The sequence below is a fragment of the Sciurus carolinensis genome, chromosome 18 (genome assembly GCF_902686445.1).
Source record: "Sciurus carolinensis chromosome 18, mSciCar1.2, whole genome shotgun sequence".
NCBI classification, from domain to species: domain Eukaryota; kingdom Metazoa; phylum Chordata; class Mammalia; order Rodentia; family Sciuridae; genus Sciurus; species Sciurus carolinensis.
In genome coordinates this window covers 14,216,571-14,238,822 of record NC_062230.1, presented here as the reverse complement: position 1 = coordinate 14,238,822, position 22,252 = coordinate 14,216,571, and the positions used below count along the sequence as shown (strand labels likewise).

Genomic DNA, 22,252 nt, shown 5'->3' with positions numbered 1-22,252 from the left:
ATGCTCAGCAGGCCAGCGGCCTTTGGGAAATCAGAAACAAAGCATGCAACAGCATGATGAAGGCAATGGTGGGCACAGGAATGCGGAGTATGACTCCACATTAACAGCAATAGCAGTAAGTGCCATCACTCCTTTCAACCAAGTCCCAGAGAGAGGCATCCCACATGCACCCAAATGGTAAACTGTCCACTGTCACCTCACATTTGACCAGCACTCTGCTTACATGCTCAATCTTCAAAACAAGTTGGTGAATTCAATCTTAGAGATTTTTCAGATGATGAAACTAAAGCTGCAAAAAAGTACAGAAGAGCTGGGCGCAGTGGTGCATGCCTATAGTCCCAGTCTTTGGAGGGTGGGATGGGAAGAGCACAAGTTCAAAGTCAGCCCCAGCAACTTAGCAAGACCCAGTCTCAAAATAAAAAATAAAAAAGGCTGCCAATGTGACTCAGTGGTTAAGCAACCCTGGGTTCAATCCCCAATATGGAAAAACAAAAAGATACAGAAAAGATCAGAAGCTCTGAAGGCAAGCATTTCACAAGTCCATGTGTGAAAGAACTGCTTCCTCAACACCTGTGCTTACTATATCTCGCACCCGCTGCCACCAGCCAAGAGGTGTGGAACATCCCAGGTACATTTATGACCAAGTGGCTTGAAATCCCAAGGATGAATATTGTTTCTCTCCTTAGCAAGGGGTAGTGCTAGTTAATTTCCCTCAATTTTTTTTTTTTTTGAGTGGTTGTCTGTAATCTTAGATACTTAGGAGGCTGAGGAAGGAGGATCTCAAATTTGAGGCCAGCCTGAACAACTAAGCAAGACCCTATCTCTAGAAAAAAAAATTAATAATATAGTTTGTCTCCAAGTTTCCCACTTACAAGGGCGTGGGTGTGTTCCTCTCATACACACCACAAAACAAAACTGGATGAGCACCAAGGCAGTCCGGGCTCTCTGCTCTGAGTATGGAGGACCCAGGCCAGAAACAGCAGAGATCTACCTCCAAGCCTAAATCCATTTTGCAAGCTCAGACTTTCCAACCTCTTCTCCAAAGACCATCCCCTGAGAACTGACCCACTAATATACTAAAAAGAATAGAACACTGTATTTTCAACTTCCTGGAACCAGGCTGCTCCACATATACCCTCTTTACTGAGGCTCAAACCTTCCAACCACCTGAGATGGAACCCAACTGCTCTGGACAGACCTGATCTGGGAGTCAGGAACACACTACCATTCCAGCCTCAGAAAAGGGATGGCAGAGAAAATTTAAATATGTGACCAAGATCCAAGCATAACGGTGCAAGCCTGTAACCCCAGGCACCTGAAGGATTGCAAGTGCAGAGGCCAGTCTGGGCAACTCAGCAAGACCCTCGGCAACTTAAGGAGATCCTATCTCAAATAAAAAAATGAAATGGGCTGAGGATGTAGCTTAGTGGCAAAGCGCTCCTAGGTTCAAACTACAATATCAAAAAAATATAACTAAAAGTAAGAAGTGACCAAGAAACTCACTGCCCTGAGGCGCTGGTGAATCTTGCCTTCTCTAAACACACACTATCCCCGTCACTATCCTCCAACATCAGGACTTTAGGCACACGGTGCCTCCAGAAGCAGCAGCAACGACTATGACTGCTCGGCCAGTGCAGACAGCCGGGGCGGCTCAGTGGGACAGCAGCCACCACTGCTCGGCCACACGCTGGTTCTAGATCGCTAGGGGCCTCCCGCCACTGTATGCTCAAGGGAGCAACAGCTGCGACCTAACTGACCCAGGTCACTAGGAGCGGCTAAGGGGCGAGTGCAGGCGAGGATCTCCCGGGCGAAGCGCGCACAGACCCCGTCAAAAACAGGAGAGGGGACCGTCCTAGAAGTGGCGAAGGCAGACCAGGGGTCTCCAGGGCAGGCCTATGCGCAAACCCCAACAGAACGACGGACCCCTCTAGGACAGCAGGGGCTGCGCCCCAATCTCTAGAGATGAGAACTGGGTGTGGGGTCTCAAAGGCGCTGGGACCTAGAGGGTGGCACCCGCGCCGATCGCGGGTCAGCCCCGGGTCAGAGCCCTCGCCGCCGCGCCGCCCGGCCCCCGGCGCGCCCCAGGACCCTGCGCCCGCGACCCCGCGCCCAGTCCACCACAGCTCACCTCAGCCGTCGGCTTGCGCTTGCCGCCGCCGCTCAGATCTCCCTCCGCTCCGCCCGCGCCCACTTATCGCGAGACATGAGCCTGCGCTCTCGCGAGACCGACTGGAAGCCTGCCGTAAAGAACCGAGTCTGCGCGCCTCACGTCCTTGGGCTCCGCGTCCGGACCCAGAGCCACCCAACCCGAGGAGCCAGCGCAGAGGAAGACAGGGAAGCAAGACTGGACCATACCCATCTTCGTAAAAAAAAAAAAAAAAAAAAAAAAAAAAAAAGACTGGACCATAGCACGGTCGGGCCCGCTGGCACCCCACCGGACGCGATTGTACTGCGGCCACCGCCTCGCGTCGTAATGTTCTGAATAGCAGCACCCACAGTGGCTTCCTAGGGACAAACTTCTTTGCATTTTTGACTCTTCCCCTAATCTTGCTAGTAGTTTGGTTGAATTAAAATTGGTTCTTTTCCTCTTCTCCGGGACCACCGTCAATGCATAGTATTTATGCTGCTCCCCAGCGCTCTGTCTGCCCTCAAGAGTGCGCAGCACGGGCCTGAACAGCTTTCAGCGCAGGGAAAATCCGATGGAGCCCGAGTATGGGAACATTTCCACCCGTAAACGTGTTTTTCTCATTTCTGAATTCTCCCCACCTCCCTCCAACCGCAGCTGGTAGGTGCTGCTCCAAGGGTCTGCACTTATGTTTCCTTTCCCCAGAGGTAACAAGACCCAGTTTGTGTGTTGGGGAAAGAAATGGACGGGAGGGGAATGCAGTGGGGATGAGCGGGAGTTGCTGTGGATTTTACCTGACTACAACTACAAATGAAATGGAAAGTCAAAACACCTGATCAGCACCTCACTTCAGGGGGCTGGAGGAGGATCTAGCACTCAGGCTCCAGGGCACCCAGTCTTTTCTCTGGCCGCTGGCATCACCCCTCCTCAGGGACCCACCCCTTCATGAAATGGCTTGTAAGAAATCAGTCGAGTTTTGAAAAACAGAAACAAAACTTAAAGTCGTGGAAATCCCTTAAAATAATGCAATCTATATTCTTTTATAAAGCTACATGTAGTTCCTAGAAAAGTAAAATAAATGAACACACCACATCATTGCTGGCTTTGCAATTTATACTCTTGAGAGTCTGCTGTATTACAGCAATACATACTTCCAGTATAAACCAAAGCACACCCACCCTGTGCATAAATCCATACCAAATGTCTCTCCTAATTGCTCTGGGAGTTCTCACTGCTTTAAGAATGGATGTGTTTCCAGATTATTCACCAGGAAGGTAGAAATTAATCCCCAGATGGAAATTTCAGATTTTTCTACTTTACACTATATAGCCAAAATAACAACTGGGAACCTATGTATTGTGTTCTGAAAGCCATAAAGGAACACCTGCTTCTCTGTAATATGCTAAGAGTCTATCAGCTGAGAAAGGTCCATAGAGACATTATGGGTATGTCTGGCTCTGTCTCAGAAAGTCATTTTCATCCTCCCATCTCATCATATCCTTCAGTCTCCACATCTTTCTCCTGATAACTTTCTCTTCAAAAATCTGATATATGGGCTGGGGAGATAGCTCAGTTAGTAGAGTGCTTGCCTTGCAAGCACAAGGCCCTGGGTTTGATCCCCAGCACCACAAAAAAAAAAAAAAAAAAATCTGATATAGAAGTCTGGTTTTAATTTTTCATGGCCCTTAAATATGTCATCTCTGTTTGGTTTAAAACAAAGACCTACATGGCCTGCTTATCTCCCGATCACAGCAAAGCTCCCAGTCACTCCTCAGAAAAGCACTCAGGTTATACCCACAATTTAAAAAGACCCAGCATTTAAGACCATTTAAGAATGGCAGATCCTCTCATGGCTTCACAGAGCCCTTTCTTCTGCGGTACTGTTTGGCCAAGAGGTACACTTCTGATGATTCTTTCCTGCTGGCCTCAGGTTTTACAATTCTTGTGTTCTGGAATTCCTCTGTCAATCTCTTCTGAAACTGCTGGCTTTGACTTCCAGCCCACGTCTTACAAAGCAACGTTCCACCTGGGTGCAAAACATCTGGAGCCATGTCCAGAAGTGACAGGCACAGGCTGATAAGCCTGTCGTGATCAAGATCCCGGATCCCAGTGGCATTGGGTGCCATGTCACTCAGAATCACATCTGCCCTCCCACCAGGAAGCAGTTCAAGGATCTTCTGTAAGGTTTTCGGGTCAGTCACATCAGCAGGGCACAGAAAAGTTGCTCCTTCCAGGGGGGTTATGTGAAGAAGATCTACCCCAAGCACAAAGCCAACAGGAGAGCTAGGATCTACAGAGGGAACAGTAGATGTGTTATTTATTTACATCCTAAATCTTTCCATAGAAATACAAAATAAAGACACCCTGACCAAGAATAGATGTGCACACATGTAGACAGGAGCCCTCCCACTATTTAAACAGCCTATGTAGACACACAGTAGGTGGTGGGCAGCCCTTCACCTGGCAGCTGAGGAAACTGAGGCCAGTCATCCTTAATCACAGGCACAGCTAAGACCACAGCCAGGACTTCCGTCTCCTGCTTTTGGCACATTACCTCAACCTCACTCTGTGGAAGGGTTTTTTTTTTTTTTTTTGGTACTGAGGATTTCAGTCAGGGGCACTTTACCATGAGCGACATCCCAGCCCTTTCTTTTTGATTTTTTATTTTCAGACAAGACCTCAGAAAATTGCTGAGACTGACCTTGAACTTGTGATCCTCCCATCTCAGGCTCCTGAGCCTCTAGGATTACAGACATGCACCACTGTGCCTGACTTCCTTGGTGGTCTTTTTGAAAAACCAAAATAGATGCTGATACACCAGTGCCTCTGGATTAAATCACTAAATCCATTCTACAGGTTAAGCCAATTCCTTTCAATGTAGAAGTCACTGGAAACAAGCCAGAGTTGGGAAGAAAGGACAGATATAAAATGAGACACAAAAAATGACAAACTGTCCATATTTGAGGGATACTACTTATAAAACAGACAAGATGTTTTATAAAACAAAAGATGGCAACTTCACCTAACCTGAAACAAAACTTCTTGCCTACTCCCGCTGTCAGCCTCCACCTCCTCTTCCCATGCTGTACCCATATGCAAAGCCCCCCTCCACATGCCCAGTACCTCATCCCTATGGGCACTGCAGAGGATCTCAGCTCTGTTGTTAAGTGGTGATAAATCAAGGGCACAGTCACAGATTTTCAAGTTCAGTCTGTTTAATAAAACTCAGAGCAAGGAGGATGTGTATTTTATTTCTAGATAAAATTAGAATTTTGAAGACTACCTCACTTTTCAAAGGTGAAAACCCTATTTTCAGCCCAGGAAAGTGGGACACCTCACATCTCATTTTACATTCTTGACCTTTCTTTCCTTTATCATGCCCATGTATTATATCCTTGGGAAGTTTCCACAGAAAGTAAACAGCTTTGGTTGCAATTTTGCAACAACAGGAAGGAAAGCTCAGATTACCCATGCATCCTTTGCCCTGTCACTTCTTCCTACAAATTAAACTGGGCCATTTTCATACTTCTAAAAAGTAATCAGGGGAACAGAAATCACTAAAATCAGTCATTAGGAGGTCCCTATTAGGAGGTCCCAACATTACATTTTAAAGCTGTATGGATGAATGATTTATCTCTTTCCTAATCATGGGAACTGCCATACAAAGAAAATCTTTGTCAAAAACCCTAAAATATAAAAAGAAAAAGGCTGAGTTCTCAGGCTGACCCAGAACGGATCAGCCTTGGCCATGAAACCTTTCCTGAGGTCCTAGAGGCAGTAGCACCCCTGGGGCCTCCGTGAAACCCTAAGGTTTCAGGAACAGGACTTAGAAACCTCTGGGGTTGATTCAGCTGTACTGCCATAGATAGATGTCAGTATAACATTAGTGAAAAGACTCCAAAACACATGGCATAATTTCTCAAAATGTAAGAAAGTACCTATGTAGGCACACAGACAAAAAATTCTGGAAGGGTGTACACCAATATGTTAGTGTCATATCCAGGTGGTATAATTTCCAGTGATTTTCATTATACCTTTCCACTTTGTCTTTTACTTTGAAAAGGTCAATATCACTACTAATCAATCCACTCAGATGTGCCTTCAGGAAGTAGCTCAACTGACTCATCCACAGCAGAGAGCAGCTCACTCTCATTCCCTCAGACTTGTGATCAGAAAGTGCTAACAGCAGTGTGGGGGTCCCACCTCTGCCTGTGGCATTGACGCTCTGCACCGCCACCTGACTCCAGGCCCCAGGAGCTGCCCCACAGTCCAAAACACGGAGGCCAGGCCACAGAATCCGATGCCTCTCATTCATCTCCAGAAGCTTGAAGGCACTTCGACAGCGATAACTCTCCACCTTCGCAGCCTTCACAAAGGGGTCCTTTAAATGGCGCTTCAGCCATAGGTGCTCAGCGCCTGTCCGGCTCTTAGAGTAACACCCTGCAGTGTGGAAGCTCTGACGCTGAAGGGCAGCACACACCAGCTTCAAGTACCTAGTTGGAGAAAAAAGAGGAAGAGGATGGCATCACACAGAGCAGCAGGTCACAGGTGCGGAGGAGCCCCTGGCTCAACTCCTTTCCAGAATGGAGGCACTAAGGCCCAAGAGGATAGGTGAACTGACAAGCCCACACGCCAAACAGAGGTGCCATCAGCTGAATTACATGCCCCAAAATCCCTATTTCTCAGGACTTCAGAACATGACTGTAGTTAGAGATATGATCTTTAAGAAGATAATTAAGGTAAAATGAGATCACTGGGGTGGGTTCTAATCCTATCTGACTGGTGTCCTTACTTCCCACACCTTGAACTCCTACTTCCAGCCTCTAGGATAGACTAAATGACTGTGCTTAAGCCACCTGGTCTGCATACTAAATCACAGCAGCTGAACAAACTGACGCTGCACCTTTCCTAGGGAAGTGTTTTTTCTTTTCTTTTTTTTTTTTCTTTTGGTACCCAGGATTGAATCCAGAGGTGCTTACTCACTGGGTCACATGGACAGCCCTATTTTTTTTTTTTTTTTTTTTTTTTTTTTTTTTTTTTTTTGATACAGGGTTATTGCCAAGTTGCTTAGGGCCTCACTATGTTGAAGAAGCTGGCTTTGAACTTGAGATCCTCCTGCCTCAGCCTCCCAAGCTGCTGGGACAACAGGCGTGCATCATCATGCCCAACCAGAAGTGCTCTCCCTAAAGATATCCTCAGAAGAAAATTAAACACTGTGAAAATTAAACACCTTGTTTATGATAACCCAAACTTTTCCAGTACTGGTTAACAGTACTGATAAAAATGATGAAAATTATTACTTTCTTATCTGGCACAAATTTTCATAATGCTCTGAGAAACTGCAAGAAAACCCCATGAAGACAGGTCCCTGCCTGTCACCTCTAGCACAGGTCAGGCCAGCACATTTCTTAAGACTGAACCCAACCTGTGGGGAATGTGTGAAGGACAATTTTCAAGATTCTTTAAAAAAGTTATGCTTTTAAACATAAAAAGTAGCTTGGCATGGCAGAAGTTATACATAACTCCCCCTCGTTTAACTCTCAAACAATCTTACTGTTCATTTCTTACATTTCTTTTTACTGTTCTGATCATTTCTCTGAAGGAAAAAAAAGTTTTTATCGTTCCCACAGCTCTGAGGCCAAAGCTCCTTCAACACCAAGGTGTGCTGACAAAATGTGAGGACAGGGAGGGTGAATAGTGAATCCTGGCTTCAACTGGCTTAGGGAATCTCATGGGAAAATGGCACACACATCCAGGGTGCCAGATATAATTTCAGCAGCAGGGAAGAAGATAGTGGTGTTTCACAGGTCCACAAATGAGGATTTCCCCCACAAACCCCGGCGTCAGCCTGTTTTGGGGCACCTATCTCTCCAATCCCATCCCATGCGCTAAATTCTAGCTACACAGGCCCCCTGGCTTCTTGGAAGCCCTGTGCCACATCTTTAGAGGCTGCAGTGTTCTCACCTGCCTCTCCAGCCTCCACCTGCAGCCCCCACCTGCCTCTCCAGCCTCTACCTGTAGCCCTCCACCTGCCTCCGCACAGGTCGTGCGCTCTTGTCCGCGCGCCGGGGTTCAGGTCTGCGGAGCCCCAGGCTGGGGCCGCGAGCTGGGTTAATCGTCCAGACTCGCGATGCAAACGCCGAGCCGGGAGTGGGCCAGTTCCCCCTTTCGGATGGGGAAACTGAGGGCTCCCACCACTCCGGCCTCCCCGCACGCGTGCAGCAGGCACCCCATTAGTACAGACTGAAGACGCCACCCCGCTCACCCGGCCATGGGAGTCCGCTCGCAACCTCCGCTCGCCACCGGAAGTCACAGTCCCACTTCCTGTGGAGGCCCCGCCCCCTCGATCCAGGACTGGCGTGCAGGTACGGATGGTTTGCGGGGAGTGGGAGCGGGAGAGACCTGGGGAGACGGGCACGAGGGACACAAAGAAAAGAGGAGGTGGGGGAGAGGAGGAGACCGGGAGTCGGAGAGATGGGAAAAACCAGAGGAGCGGGGCCTAGGGGAAGACAAGACGGAACATAGGAGCGCAAGGGGAGGGAAATGGGGGATCCTGGGTGAGGTGAACTGGGCCCAGGGATCTGGTAGGTGTAGGCTGGGGAGAGGACCCCCCAATACCCGGGATCCAATACCCGGCACAGCCCCTGAAAGGGGTGACTGGGGAACAAGCATTTGCTAAACCTACTTCATTGCAAGAACGAATCCTTCACCCCACGTGCACTGCCTGCAACCCTGATAACAACCTCCGTTTACAAGTGACCTCCAGTTCCGCCTGTGGCTAAGCAGCCTGCCAGCACCCCAGCCCCTAGCATTAGGGAGCCCCTGATGACCCCTTAGATTCACTACCTAGGGCAGTACTGGGAGCTGTGGGCACACTAGATGGTGGCATCCAGTAGACCCAGGTTTGGTTACTGGCTCTGCTGTTTGACTTGGGATCAAACTTAGCTTCACTGAGCTTGTTTCCTTTTCTGAATGCAAATCTTAGCGCAGTTAGGTCTATTAAGAGGGAAAATTTTTGAAAATAACTATAATTAACCCTCTGTGACGTTGGGTTCAGCACCAGATGATTCAACCAGTGGACAAAAAATAATCAGAAAACATAATTGCCTCTGTGCTGTATATATACAAACTTGTCTTTAATCCCCAAAGAATACTGTGTAACAATTAGCAAAACCATTTATATTGCACTCTGTATTATAAGTCATCTAGAGATAACAAAGTATACAGGAGGATGTTCATCATTATATGCAGATATATTGTTTTACTTAAGTGGTTTGAGCATGCTTTGATTTTGGTACCTGAAGGGTCCCTAGAACTAATCCCCCACAGATACAGAAATATGGATGTATATAATCATTGTCTAATAAGTGATAGCTGGCGTTGCCATCACTTACTGTCATCATCAGAGCTGCTTTAGAAGCCAAGCCTTGTTCACACACAGGTCCATGTGAGAATAAAGGACACTGGCATCCTGGGAAACCCAGCCACAAGCCCACCTCCCCTGCTTGTCTAGCCCCACCCATGAACAGCCTCTAGTCCCTTTTCTCAGACACCCAGTGAGGGCTGACTCTGGCCTCTTGCCTTCCTCACAGAGCCCCAGGGGACCATGGTTGCTTCCAGGCTCTATACCTTGGTGCTGGTGCTGCAGCCCCAGCGCGTTCTGCTGGGCATGAAGAAGCGGGGCTTTGGGGCTGGCCGTTGGAATGGCTTCGGGGGCAAAGTACAAGAAGGAGAGACCATTGAGGATGGGGCCAAGAGGTGAGAAGTGTCAGGAACGAGAATTCAAGCTATAGAGCCACACCCTCGACCTCACTGCTGGGAGCCGTGACCCGGAGCATGTACAGCAGTACTCACCTCTCAGGAGAGTTGGGAAGACTGAGAAAGTGCATGGAGGGTGTTCGAGCCGCTGGCCAGTGTGTACTGAATGTGTGTGCTCTCCCAGGTGAGCCCTGCTCAGGGTGTTTGGCTCAAGTTGGACAGTCCTGGCTTCCTCCCGTGTGGGCACAGGGCTCCTCAGCCACATGGCTTTCTCCTTCAGAGGAGCTGATGGCTTCTTTTATCTAAAACCTTTCGCACACAGTCTCAATCCTGTGCCCAGGTTCCCTTGGCAGGGAGTTGAAGCCTAGAGAGTTTGAGCCCAAGATCACATGATCCTCCAGAGGTCAACCTCTTTGCTCTTCTTGTTCTCACACAATGGTGAGGATAAGAGATCATCAGTGCAAGTGTTGTGAAGCCCTGCACAAACCTTAGCTCATGTTCTTGTTCTGAAAATAACTGGCACCCTTAAGGCCACTGGAGAGAGGAAAAGCCCAAATACATATCGGAGGCCCCTGGAGAGGAGAGAGACTGGGATGCTGAAGCCCAGCAACTTTAATTTATTTTTTTGAATTTCAACCCACAGTAAACAGTAGCACATACACTAAGGGCACATATGCCACCAAGATGATGACACCCATGGACATTTGATCTTTTTTAATCACTGGTGGCAATATACTAATATGATTTCACAGGGCACAGCAGGGTCACAGCCTTCAGTTTGAAGAGACCTGCATGAACCAGGTGCAGGAATATACACTTCTAACCCCAGCCACTTGGGAGGCCAAAGCTGGAGGATCACAAGTTCAAGGCCAGCCTTGGCAACTTATCAAGTCCCTGTTCCAAAATAAAGACTAAAAGGCTGGGGATGTTGCTCAGTGATAGAGCACCCCTGGGCTCAATCCCTAGTACCACCAAAAAAAAAAAAAAGTATACCTGCCTAGGCCTGGGACCCAGGCTGCCACCAAGCTGACAAGTTCAGTGTCATTTTGGCAGTTTCCAGGCTCTGCAGCCAACCCTGTGCCTGGACAACAGATGAGGAGAAAATGGGTCTGGTGAGCGTTAGCATTCAGCCTGTAGCCTACAGGGTGTGCAAAGAGGACAGAGACACACGGTCCTTTGCCATCCACTGACTGCCCTTGATCTGCCTGGATGGCACATTAAGTCATTGATTTATGGAGCACTGTGGAGCTCAGGAGATGTGTACAGGAAAGAGACCTGTCCACACCCAGGGTCCTAAGTGACCAGGATAAAAATGGAGGGTAGATGACTGGGTACAGGGAGAACTCCCCAAAGACCTGGACTTTGGTGGCAAGGACTGAGGGTAGGCAGAGGTGGCTCCTTGTCCTGCCAGCTGCAAGCAGACTGGCAGGTGCCCTCAACAGCCGATTTGTTTCTTAGAACCTCAGGATCATTTCTTCCTACCCTGGGTAAATATTCACTTCTAGAAGGACAAACCTGAGAGTCAATCACTTCGGACCCATAAGCCAGTCATGATGGTGGCCCTCCCTCAGACTGGGGTTTGAGGCAGGGAAGGAAGTGGATGGAACAGGAAGCATGCTATTTCTTCTCTGTGTAACTTTCCCTGTCCACTGCTGCATCCAAACTAGCCCCCTCACCTGAACAGGTGCGGCAGCCCCCTAACTGGTCTGCTTCTGCCTTTCCCAGTGTCCAAATGCACACATGCACACATGCACACTAAACCCTGCAGCAGTTCCCAGTGCTTTTAAAATCCGCCCCCAATCCCTGTATCGTCCACCAAGCACCCCCGAGGACCTGGCTTCGACTCTCCCCACTGTCCCTCAGATCCGCCAGTGACTGCCGTCCTCCTCACCTGGCAGACATCTCCTCAGTCTTCACATCTAAGAAGGTGCCTCTCCCCACCCTGCAGTTCTCAATACACCTCATCCTGTTTCTTTCCTTCAGCACTGTGAATCTTTCTAATCATATTTAATTATTCACTTCCCAGCTCCTTCCCCAGAAGCCTCTCATGAAGCCAGGTCTAAAGATGTTTCAAAGTTTTTTTCCTGGTTTTTCTTTTTTTGTGTGTGGGGGGTGGTTACTAGTGATTGAACTCAGGGACAATTGACCACTGAGCTACATCCCCAGCCCTATTTTGTATTTTGTTTAGAGATAGGGTCTGAGTTGCTTAGCACCTCCCTTTTGCTGAGGCTGGCTTTGAACTTGCGATCCTCCTGCCTCCGCCTCCTGAGACACTGGGATTACAGGCGTGGGCCACTGTGCCCAACCCTTTTTTTTTTTTTTTTCCCTTTTCTTTTGGGGTCAGGGGTACCAGGGAATGAACCCAGAGGCATTTAACCACTGAGCCACATCCCTAGCCCTTTTTGAGACAGGGTTTTGCTAAGTTGCTTAGAGTCTCACCAAGTTGCTGAGGCTGGCTTTGAATTTGTGATCCTCCCGTGCTGCTGGGATTACAGCCTCGCCCAGCTAGGAAGCACTCTGTTATTGTCTGGCTTCTGTCCCAACATCACATGTGTGTGCAGCAGCGCTCGTTCCTTCTCACTGCTGTATGGTATTCCAGCACATGAATATGCTGCATCTGCCATCATGCAGGGAGTGCTGCCATGAACAGCCCCCTTCGTGTCCTCCAGTGCCCACTGTACTCTCTCCTGGTGGGTAGGTCACTCAGAAGGGAAACTAGCTGTAGAGCTGTAGTAGTGCCAGTTGCACTCATTTAAACTCCCACCAGGGGGGGTTGAGTTCAGGTTCCTTGGAGCCCTCAGCAACACTTATTTTCTTAACCATGCTGCAAGTGTGGTGCCATCCCGTTGTGAGTTGTTTGCCCTGATTGATGACTCATGTTAAGCCTCTGAGCATCTGCTCCACTGGCACGTCCTCCAGGGTCGACTTAAGCCTTTGCCCTTCTTTAATTGGGTTGCTTTTTTCTTGATTTTCAGTTCATTATACACAATTTTTTTGCTGGTGTGGGTTAAACCCAGGGTACTCTACCACTGAACTACATCCCCAGCCCTTTTTTATTTTGAGACAGTCTCACTAAGATTGCCTAGGCTGACCTCAAACTTATAATTCCCCTGCCTCCACCTCCCAAGTAGCTGGGATTACGGGCGCAGCCGCTGCACCCAACTTCATTCTATACTTTGTCAGCTGGGAGTGTCGCCAATATCCTCCACTCTGTAGCTTGCTCTTTGATTCTTAATGATATATTTTTTTAATTTATTTTTATGGTAAACAAATGGGATACATGTTGTTTCTATTTGTACATGGAGTAACAGTATACCATTTGTGTAATCATACATTTACATAGGGTAATGATGTTTGATTCATTGTTATTTTTTTCCTTCCCCCCACCCCTCCCACCCCTCTTTTCTCTCTATACAGTTCCTCCTTCCTCCATTCTTGCCCCCCTCCCACCCCCCATTATGTGTCATCATCCGCTTATCAATGAGATCATTTGCCCTTTGGATTTTTGAGATTGGCTTATCTCACTTAGCATGATATTCTCCAATTTCATCCATTTGCCTGCAAATTCCATAATTTTATTATTCTTTATAACTGAGTAATATTCCATTGTGTATATATATATATATATATATATATACCACAATTTCTTTATTCATTCATCAATTGAAGGGCATCTAGGTTGGTTCCACAGTCTGGCTATTGTGAATTGAGCAGCTATGAACATTGATGTGGCTGTATCTCTGTAATATGCTGATTTTAAGTCCTTTGGGTATAGGCCGAGGAGTGGGATAGCTGGGTCAAATGGTGGTTCCATTCCAAGTTTTCTAAGGAATCTCCACACTGCTTTCCAGAGTGGCTGCACTAATTTGCAATCCCACCAGCAATGTATGAGTGTACCTTTTTCCCCACATCCTTTCCAACACCTATTGTTGCTTGTATTCTTGATAATCGCCATTCTAATTGGGGTGAGATGAAATCTTAGTGTAGTTTTGATTTGCATTTCTCTTATTACTAAAGATGGTAAACATTTTTTCATGTTTATTGATTGCTTGTAGATATTCTGTGAAGTGTCTGTTCATATCCTTAGCCCATTTGTCGATTGGATTATTTGCATTCTTGGTGTAGTTTTTTGAGTTCTTTGTATATTCTGGAAATTAGTGCTCTATCTGAAGTATGAGTGGCAAAGATATTCTCCCACTCTGTAGGCTCTCTCTTCACATTGCTGATAGTTTCCTTTGCTGAGAGAAAGCTATTTAGTTTGAATCTATCCCAGTTATTGATTCTTGCTTTTATTTCTTGTGCTATGGGAGTCCTGTTAAGGAAGTCTGATCCTAAGCCAACAAGTTGAAGATTTGGACCTACTTTTTCTTCTATAAGATGCACGGTCTCTGGTCTGATTCCAAGGTCCTCTTAATGATATTTTAATAAACGGAGGTTCATCATTTTAATGCAATTCACAAATTTTTTATGGTTAGAATTTTTTATTTCCTTTGAGGTAATCTGCCTATCCCAAGCCTAGGAAGACAATCACCTAAGTTTTCTCGTAAGAATTTTAGAACCCTGAGGCTGGGGATATAGATCAGTTGGTAGAGGGCTTGCCTTGCAAGCACAAGGGCCTGGGTTCAATCCCCAGCACCACAAAAAAAAAAAAAAAATTTAGGACCCTAATCTACAATCCATGCAGAATTGAGTTTTTACAAATGATAAGGCAAGGGGTTAAGACGGGTTTCCCCCCACCCAAAGCTCTCTAGATGGCACATCACTTACTAAAAAGATCATGTTCCCCTGCACTGACATTACCTTCGTCACAGCTAAAGAGAGTGCAGTGCAAACCACATCAGCTTCCTTTCCACCTCATGCAGCACTGGCATAGGGCAGTAGACGGGAGGGCAGACATACACACTTAGTGAAGCTAACTGGATGCCTACTGGTCCATTTAATGGGGGACCCAGCCTGCAAGCCTATGGCCACGTTCCTGGTCCTGATCTTACCATAGATGACTGTTGTTGTTCAGACCAACTTACCCTCTAAAATGGGTCACTCTCCAGTGGCAATGTGGAGGTTGTCTCAGTAGTCGAGGATCATAATTTGTACCAGAGCTGTTCAGCCCAGGACCTGCCTGGGCCCAGGCGGGTCCCAGCTGCCCCAGCCCTTTCCATAACTTGGCATCCACAGGATTGTGCACTGCCTCTGGAGGCAACAGCTCCTGCAGAGAACACCCTCCCGGTAGTCACAGAGTAGGAGTGGTTCCCGTGCTTCAGGGACTGCATTAAGGCAGAGACTGGCCTCACCCTTGGACTAAGGTCAGAGGTTCGGCATCAAGGGGCACACACTGCCGTTTAGACCCATCAGCCCTGTGGACTGTGGCACCACACTGGTTCCTAGGAGTCCCTGGTTAGCTCTGAGCAGTTTCTCTCTGGGCACCAGCCCAGAGTGCAGTGTGCAGAACACAGTCGAAGGAAGGGACACCATCTGACAGACCCTTGTGCCCCATCTCTGCCTGTGAGGCAAGAGGGGCGTGCAGGAGAGCAAAGAGCTGCAGCCCCTCAGACATTCGAATGCAGGTGTGGGTCAGGAGGCACCAGAGCTGGCCAGGCTGACTTGGGCCCTGTGTGCACATCTGAATGGAGCTGCTCCTTGGGAGACCTCTCAGTGTCTGGCAGCTGCCTCTCCCAAAGATTCTTCTGTGTGCTTCCTGCACACACTGCCTGCCCTGTCAGGCGGGTCCCAGAGCTGGGAACATGTCCCCCTCCTCACCTGCAGGGGGTGAGCATAAGTGCTTATCCATTCCCATGGGGACGACTGTGGTAGGGAGCCAGAAGTATCACATCCAGTATCACCCACCGCCCCCTCCTCCGCCTGGGGAGCATGCAGGCATTGGGGACTTGGAGTGCCTTAGGCCTCGGGTCTGGGCTGTGGTGCATGACGTGAGCCAGTTTTTGTAGCCAGCACCCAATGACACCACCTCGGCTGCCAGGATGCAGAGTCATGTGGAGGGAACTGCTAATGCCAAGTCCTGGGGCCTTCCACCTCCACCTCCCGCACCACAGAGCACAGTTTCTGCTCCGTGTTTACGTCTAATTCATTGCTCATCCAGTTCTCCATCTGCTGTCTGCATCACAGATACAAGCAGACTCTTTAGCAAAACTAACAGGGTCGTCTTCATCTGTCTAATTATCCCAGCCTGTGAAATGAAGCCTAGCTCTGTCACCAAGATTACTGATACCTCGTGCACTGCCACAGACTGGGGGAGGATTAACCAAAATCAGTCAAAACATTACATCAGTAGGTGACGCTTTTTAAAGGGAGAACTGGCAGTCTACTGCCAAAGAAGTGGGTGAGGCCCTGCTGCGGCTCTATGACGTTTGAGGAGCCACTGTACACATACCCCAAGTGAAAACACTCATTTTTTTTTTTTAGATCCAGTCCAGTTTTAATTAACCATCTCAACGAATGTGCCGATTTCTGGGCTGTGTACATGAATTGGAAGCAAAAGGTAGTGTCTTTTCAGTGGCAGCAGAGGACCACTTAACCTAATGCGTGTGTGTTTTGCAAATGAGCAAAGTGGCTCCCCGACTGCTTACTACAGACAGTACCATGTTCCCCACACGACTTGGAGATCAAAGCTAAAAGACTTTATTACAGCTATAAATGGTCAGATGGTACTTTTAGAGAAACAAAAGTAACTCCAGGGTTGGGGCTGTGGCTCGGTGGTAGAGCACTTGCCTAGCACGTAGGCACTGGATTTGATTCTCAGCACCACATAAAAATAAAATAATCCATCAATAACTAAAAAAAAAAAAAATTTTTTTAAATAACTCCAAGGCAATGGGAAGACAAGCCTCCATGACAGGAGGGGCAGGTGGAGTTCACAGCTTCATATGTCCTCAGGGTCCCAAGCACTTCCGGAAAGTGCCTTCTGAAGGGCCTGAGCACTGTGTGCACTTGAGTATGGGTTGGTGGTACAAGGTGTGCAGACCTACGTGCTCAGCACAGCATTTTCACAATGACCAAAAGTTGAACTTTATTTACTCTCCACAAGACGCAGCAGTTGAAAAACTGGCCAGGCTCCTCGAGGGCAGAATGTTACATGCTCCTTGCTCACTGGGTGGAAAGTGCAAGGTAGACTGCGTGCCTTGTGTCTGCACGGTTCCCAGATGTACAGGGAGAGGCCCAAGGGAAATCACTGAAACAGCAACACGAGTCTTGCTGGGTGGTAGGTTCGTGGGTTTTCTGTTTCCTGGATTGTGTACAGGTAATTTTAAAATACTTTTAAATCAGCAGCACCAAACCCCTCACGGGGAGGTGTTCCGCCTCTATCCAGTGAATCAGAGGGCTCCTTCCATGTTAGACAATCCCCTCACACCTCCTCCAGGCACAGCTGGCTGAGCTGCTGGGAACGTGTCCTGAGAAGGGGATGCAAAGGGCGAGGCCAAGAGCATTTGTCCTATAGGATCTGCCCAGAGGAGCTGGCTCCATGGCAGAACTGAAAACAGCCCCTCCTTCAGGAGACTGTCGGAGCCTGTGATTTGGTTCTGTGTTCTCAGAGCAAGGGTGTCAGGCTGGAAGCACATTCTTAGGGAGAAGGGCCTAGAGCAAAGGGCTCCTGTGTTCTCATCACCACACTGGTGGCTCCAAGGTTCCAACACAGAAGAGAGCATGGACTCAGTCTGAAGAAAGGGGAGTGGGCCCTGCCCTGCCATCCACTCATGGGATTCAGCACCCCACAGAGGGTGGCTCAGACCCATGCTCCCCAAACAGTTCCTTACCATCTCTCAGCCCCTCCCCAGAGCCCCTGAACCAAATTCCAGAGGATTTTGTTCTTTTTTGAGATGGGATATCACTATGTTGCCCAGACTGGTCTCTTAACTCCCAGGTACGAGTGATCCTCCTGCCTCAACTTCCTGAGACTCTGGGACTACAGGCATGTGCCACAAACTCCAAATTTTTTAAAGTTCAAGTTAATTCCAAGGCTGGGCCAGATTTGGACCTATTAAACCTGGATGGCATCCTCCTGGGGTCTGCAGCCCATGGACCCCACTTCTGGGCTCCCCTGGCCTTTCGCCTGCCGTCATCGAGCTCTGACCCTCCCTCCTCCTCCTCCTGTCTCCTCTGCCTGCAGGGAACTGCAGGAGGAGAGTGGTCTGACAGTGGACACACTGCACAAGGTGGGCCACATTGTGTTCGAGTTCGTGGGCACCCCTGAGCTGATGGATGTGCACATCTTCTGTACTGACAGTGTGCAGGGGACGCCCCAGGAAAGCGACGGTGAGCCTTGGGGTGCCTGCTCCCCACCAAAGCAGGGGAAGAAGCGCATCCAGTCCCACTCAGTTGGCTAGGAGAAAGGCCTCAGGCCCACCTACCTTCCCCATCTCACAAGGAAGCACTGAACACAGGCTGAGCCTTAGAACCTTGGCTACCCAGGCACCACACAGCTCAGCAGCCTGCAGCTCTGAGCCCATTTTTCTTTGCTCTATAAGACAGGAAAAAGAGTCGTGACAATTAAGTACAAAAGTAAATTAAATTCCTCACACAGAACTGCTGTGCAATAGCTGGGCACAGTGGCCATACCTTAATCCCAGCAATTTGGGAGGCTGAAGCAGGGCAATTGCAAGTTCAAGGACAGCTGGGCAGCTTAGTGACACGCTTCAAAATAAAAAGAAAGGCTGGGGATGTAGTCAGTGTAGAGTGCCCCCAGTTCAATCCCAGCACCACTCAAGTAAAACCCTGCTGGGTAACTCCTCACAGGTCAGGCTAAATCGGCTTTGACATGGTGTACTTCCTTTCTGCTCCTTGGTACAGAAATGCGCCCTCGATGGTTCCAGCTGGACCAGATCCCCTTTGGTGACATGTGGCCTGATGACAGCTACTGGTTCCCACTCTTGCTCCAGAAGAAGAAGTTTCAGGGGTACTTCAAGTTCCAGGGTCAGGACACCATCCTGGACTACTCTCTGCACGAGGTGGAGGAAATCTAGCACAGAGCCGAGACTGTCAGTTCAGCCGCGTTCATGGCACCAAGAGTCAGGGCTCACTTTTTCTGTTTGGTAAGGAAAATAAAGGTCTTCATCTTTTGAAGTCTTCGTCAGACAGCAGTGTGGGCCAGACCCACCCTGCTAGGCTGAGGAGACAGGGACAAAGGAGGGCCTTCTGTCTACCCAGTGTGCAGGCTGTGGGCAGATGAGAACATATTGTTCTTTTACCATCACCTTCTACGGTGGGGGACACTGAGACAGTCACAGGCCCTGCCACAGGAGGATGGGCCATTCACTTTCCCCTTTAGGACCACCAGCAAGAGAGAGAGCTGGATCACCACTGCACAAAAGACCTGTGACTTTCAGACATATTGAGTTCATTGATAAAAACAAAAAACAAAACACAGATCACCTGTAAACAGTTCCAGTTTATTGGGTGTAGTAGTAACTGATTCCTGCAGCTGAGTAAAGTGCTTCATACATAGGACTGGCTCACGCAAAGCACAAAAAAAGGCCTCAGACACTAAGAAAAAATCCTGAATTTATCGGCTCAGAGTCCCAGGTGTCCCCAAGGTGACCTATAGTCCATCTTCCCTTTCTGCATGGCCTGGACAACCTAGCTCCTTACCACTGAGTGAGCTGGTTGGAGCAAGGTGGGCCTGACAAAAACGCTTTACTTGCTCCTTTTTTGCACAGTCACCCTCCTACTGGCCATGCAGGCTGTCCAAACTTAGGTGGCAGCCAAGATCCCACCCATCCTCCCTTGCCCAGGAGTTACACCTAGCAGTTCTTCCTCCAGGCCAGGCATGGCTGCAGTGTGGCACGCAGGCTGAGGCAGCAGGACAGTCATGGAAATGTATAGGAACCCTTGGTCCTTGCCACCACAAGAACTCCACCCCAGAACTGGGAGTAGCCATTACCGCCCCAGGTGGGAGTACACCTGCAACCCAGGACCTGGAAGTGACCATGTGAGAAACAGAAAATGGCCTCTGTGGTCTAGCAGGTATCCACTGTCCCACTGATCTTCTTCCTGGGAGTAGGAGATGAAGGAAGGTAGCGCCCATCCAAACTGAACTGTCGCCATGTAGGAAACAGCCCTACACCCTGGCTCCCGAGGCATGGGCACTGAAGCACAGCAGACAGGCTGTCCTCCCATAGGCCCACATTTCCAAAACAACATAAGGACCCTGAGATCTCCTTCCAAGCAGGAGGCACCAGGAATGTGACCAGGACTCTCTCACTCACCCAGGGTCCCTGCCAGTGAAGTTATTTTCAGAAAAGTTCATCTTGAAGGCTTGGGACCAGAAGTCCCAGTGGCTGGTTTGAGGAGTGCAGCCCTGCCCAGTCAGGAGACACAGGCCTTCAGCCCCATACAACCTTCAGTCTCACAGCCAGACAGGCCAGGCTCCTGAATCCTGGCAGGACAGAAGAGGCCTTGTGGCCTGCTCAGCACGAACAGGGCCAGGTGTTACAGCTCATGTGTGTCTTGGTGTCAAGGAATAAGTCCTGCAGGTGACACAGGTCCACACAGTAACCAAGACTTGCTTCCATAGCAGGGACAAGATCAAATCCCCATAGCCACCATGTCACAATACTCTGTGCTCTGGCCTGAGTATAAGGACTACCCACCCTCAGGGTACACAGGATGCTGGGGCTCCCTGTTCCAGGCCTGCAAGCTGCATGGACGTCCAGGGAGGTTGAGTCCTGCCCCTCAGTGTCTAACGGGCATCACTGAAAGGAATTTCTACACCTCTCCCTGGGCAACTAGGACAGGGGCTCAAGGAAGGCTCCACCTTCACCACAGAAGGGGTGTAAGCAGCAGCAATCCAGGTCTCCGAGAATGGTTTTCTTCACCAGAAGAAGGAAGTCGCCTGAGATAGCCAGTCTCCTGGGGGAGCACAGGAGTGGGGTGGGGGTTGCAGTTACCCAAAAGAAGGAAATCATTTTAAAAGGGGTTAAGTCCGCTCACACAGATATTCCCCCTAAAGCCCCAGCTGAAGGCAACACATTCCTCCACACTGTCCACTACCCACCCCTAAAGTCTCAGTGCCCCACAACATGGAGTCCAACATTGGATGCCCCAAAACAAGGAGAACAGAGCGGTTTCGACAGACAGAGGCACCCACGGTCACCTCCAAAGATCTCAATGTGCCTTTGTCTTACACTCAGGATCACAATGTACACCCACATGGAGGGAGCAGTTTGAGGACACCTGACCCCATACTCGGGCTCTGTAGATACCCACTAAAACATCCCCAGATGTCCCCTAGAACATCGAATACTACTTCCAGCAACCTACATCAGTGAGCATCCAGCCTGGAATGTCTGCAGACACTGGTCAACATTCAGACCTCTGTCTGACTAGCCATCTGCTCACCCGAAAGCTGCCTGGCCATGGGACAGTCCCATCTACCCATCTGCCCTGCTCAGCTGACCCCTGCCCCAGGTCAGCCCTCTGGACTGTTTTAGCACCTAGAGCCCCCGTCACATTCCTCTAGGCATTATCTGCTGTGTGAAAATGAGCCTCAGCAACCCTGGCTCTGGGTGTCATGAGAAACTTCCATTCTCAGCACCGGGCTAGCAGCCACAGGGCAGGCTGGGCAGGGGTTGCGGGGCACAGACCCTCCACCCAGGGAAGAGAGAGACCGCCAGCCACACCCACAGGTTCAGATGGATGTGAGTTCCCTTTCACCCACCAGGGCACCACAGGTGGCAGTGGCCACCTGAAGGGAATTGGCCAGGGACACAGCATTTGGAAAGAGGCTTTAGTGAGGCCACAGGGAACTGTGCTGCAGCCTCAGGTGCTAGTGAGGACACACGCCGTCCTGTGGGGACCGTGGTGGCGTCAGCGCGCTATGTGGTCCAGCGAAAAGGCAGCTGAGCTTCGGCTTCAGATCATCCCACACCTTGCTCATCTGCAGAAAAGGAAACAGGATGGGCACACACTTCCCCCAGGCCACCACCACAGAGCTTCTGGAAGTGAGGGTAGACTGGCCCCTTCCCACTGTCTTATGGTAGCCCCTCTTCCACAGAGGTCCCAGGCTGGCCTATCTGTCCCCTGCACACCAGACCAAAGGGCCTGAAGTCTGCTCAAAATGGTATGTAAGTGCTGTCACTCCCAGCGCTGTTCTAACTGGCCCAGCAGGTCAAACACCAGGACGACAAGCACTCTTGTGTCCAGATGTAGCAGCACAAGGTGGGAAGCCTGGCTGGTCAGGGGGTAGAGACCCACGTTTCTGGTGTGGGGGCTTATGTGATGACAGATCTGCATGTGGCCCTGGGAACATATTAATGAGATCATCACTAGACCCAACATCTCCAGTCTCAGCACAGTAAGATGGGGATGAGTGAGGCAACACCAATAAAGAAAATCTGTGTTTTGGGTCATGACAATATA

General features: G+C 49.3%; 4 protein-coding genes across 9 annotated transcripts in view; 1 reads left to right on the top strand and 3 right to left on the bottom strand.

Annotated features, from left to right (window-relative positions):
• Mad1l1 (mitotic arrest deficient 1 like 1) overlaps positions 1-2,211 on the bottom strand; it is a 343,584-nt gene extending 341,373 nt beyond the window's left edge. For 2 of the 3 annotated variants that reach the window (XM_047533482.1, XM_047533484.1), the window contains exon 1: positions 2,129-2,211. The gene's annotated coding sequence lies outside the window, so the exon portion shown is untranslated. The remainder of the gene's footprint in view (positions 1-2,128) is intronic. The other variant, XM_047533483.1, reaches the window with a different exon arrangement.
• Positions 2,212-3,775: 1,564 nt separating this feature from the next.
• Mrm2 (mitochondrial rRNA methyltransferase 2) lies at positions 3,776-8,424 on the bottom strand. Of its 2 annotated transcripts, XM_047533144.1 has the most exons (3): positions 8,391-8,424; positions 6,329-6,618; positions 3,776-4,415 (listed from the first exon to the last, which is right to left on the bottom strand). In XM_047533144.1, the coding sequence occupies exons 1-3, from the start codon at positions 8,396-8,398 to the stop codon at positions 3,973-3,975; spliced, it is 741 nt and encodes a 246-aa protein (XP_047389100.1). In that variant the 5' UTR covers positions 8,399-8,424; the 3' UTR covers positions 3,776-3,972. The 2 variants fall into 2 exon arrangements, 1 of the variants encoding a protein (XP_047389100.1); XR_007106075.1 differs by lacking the exons at positions 3,776-4,415; positions 8,391-8,424 and adding an exon at positions 8,090-8,259 and having other exon boundaries at positions 6,485-6,618.
• Positions 8,425-8,451: 27 nt separating this feature from the next.
• Positions 8,452-18,958, top strand: Nudt1 (nudix hydrolase 1). The gene is made up of 4 exons (XM_047533145.1): positions 8,452-8,490; positions 9,718-9,883; positions 18,006-18,151; positions 18,686-18,958. The coding sequence occupies exons 2-4, from the start codon at positions 9,732-9,734 to the stop codon at positions 18,856-18,858; spliced, it is 471 nt and encodes a 156-aa protein (XP_047389101.1). The 5' UTR covers positions 8,452-8,490; positions 9,718-9,731; the 3' UTR covers positions 18,859-18,958.
• Snx8 (sorting nexin 8) overlaps positions 18,391-22,252 on the bottom strand; it is a 45,450-nt gene continuing 41,588 nt past the window's right edge. For all 3 annotated transcript variants that reach the window (XM_047533141.1, XM_047533142.1, XM_047533143.1), the window contains exon 11: positions 18,391-21,770. In XM_047533141.1, the coding sequence (XP_047389097.1) occupies positions 21,660-21,770 (111 nt within the window). In that variant the 3' untranslated portion in view covers positions 18,391-21,659. The remainder of the gene's footprint in view (positions 21,771-22,252) is intronic.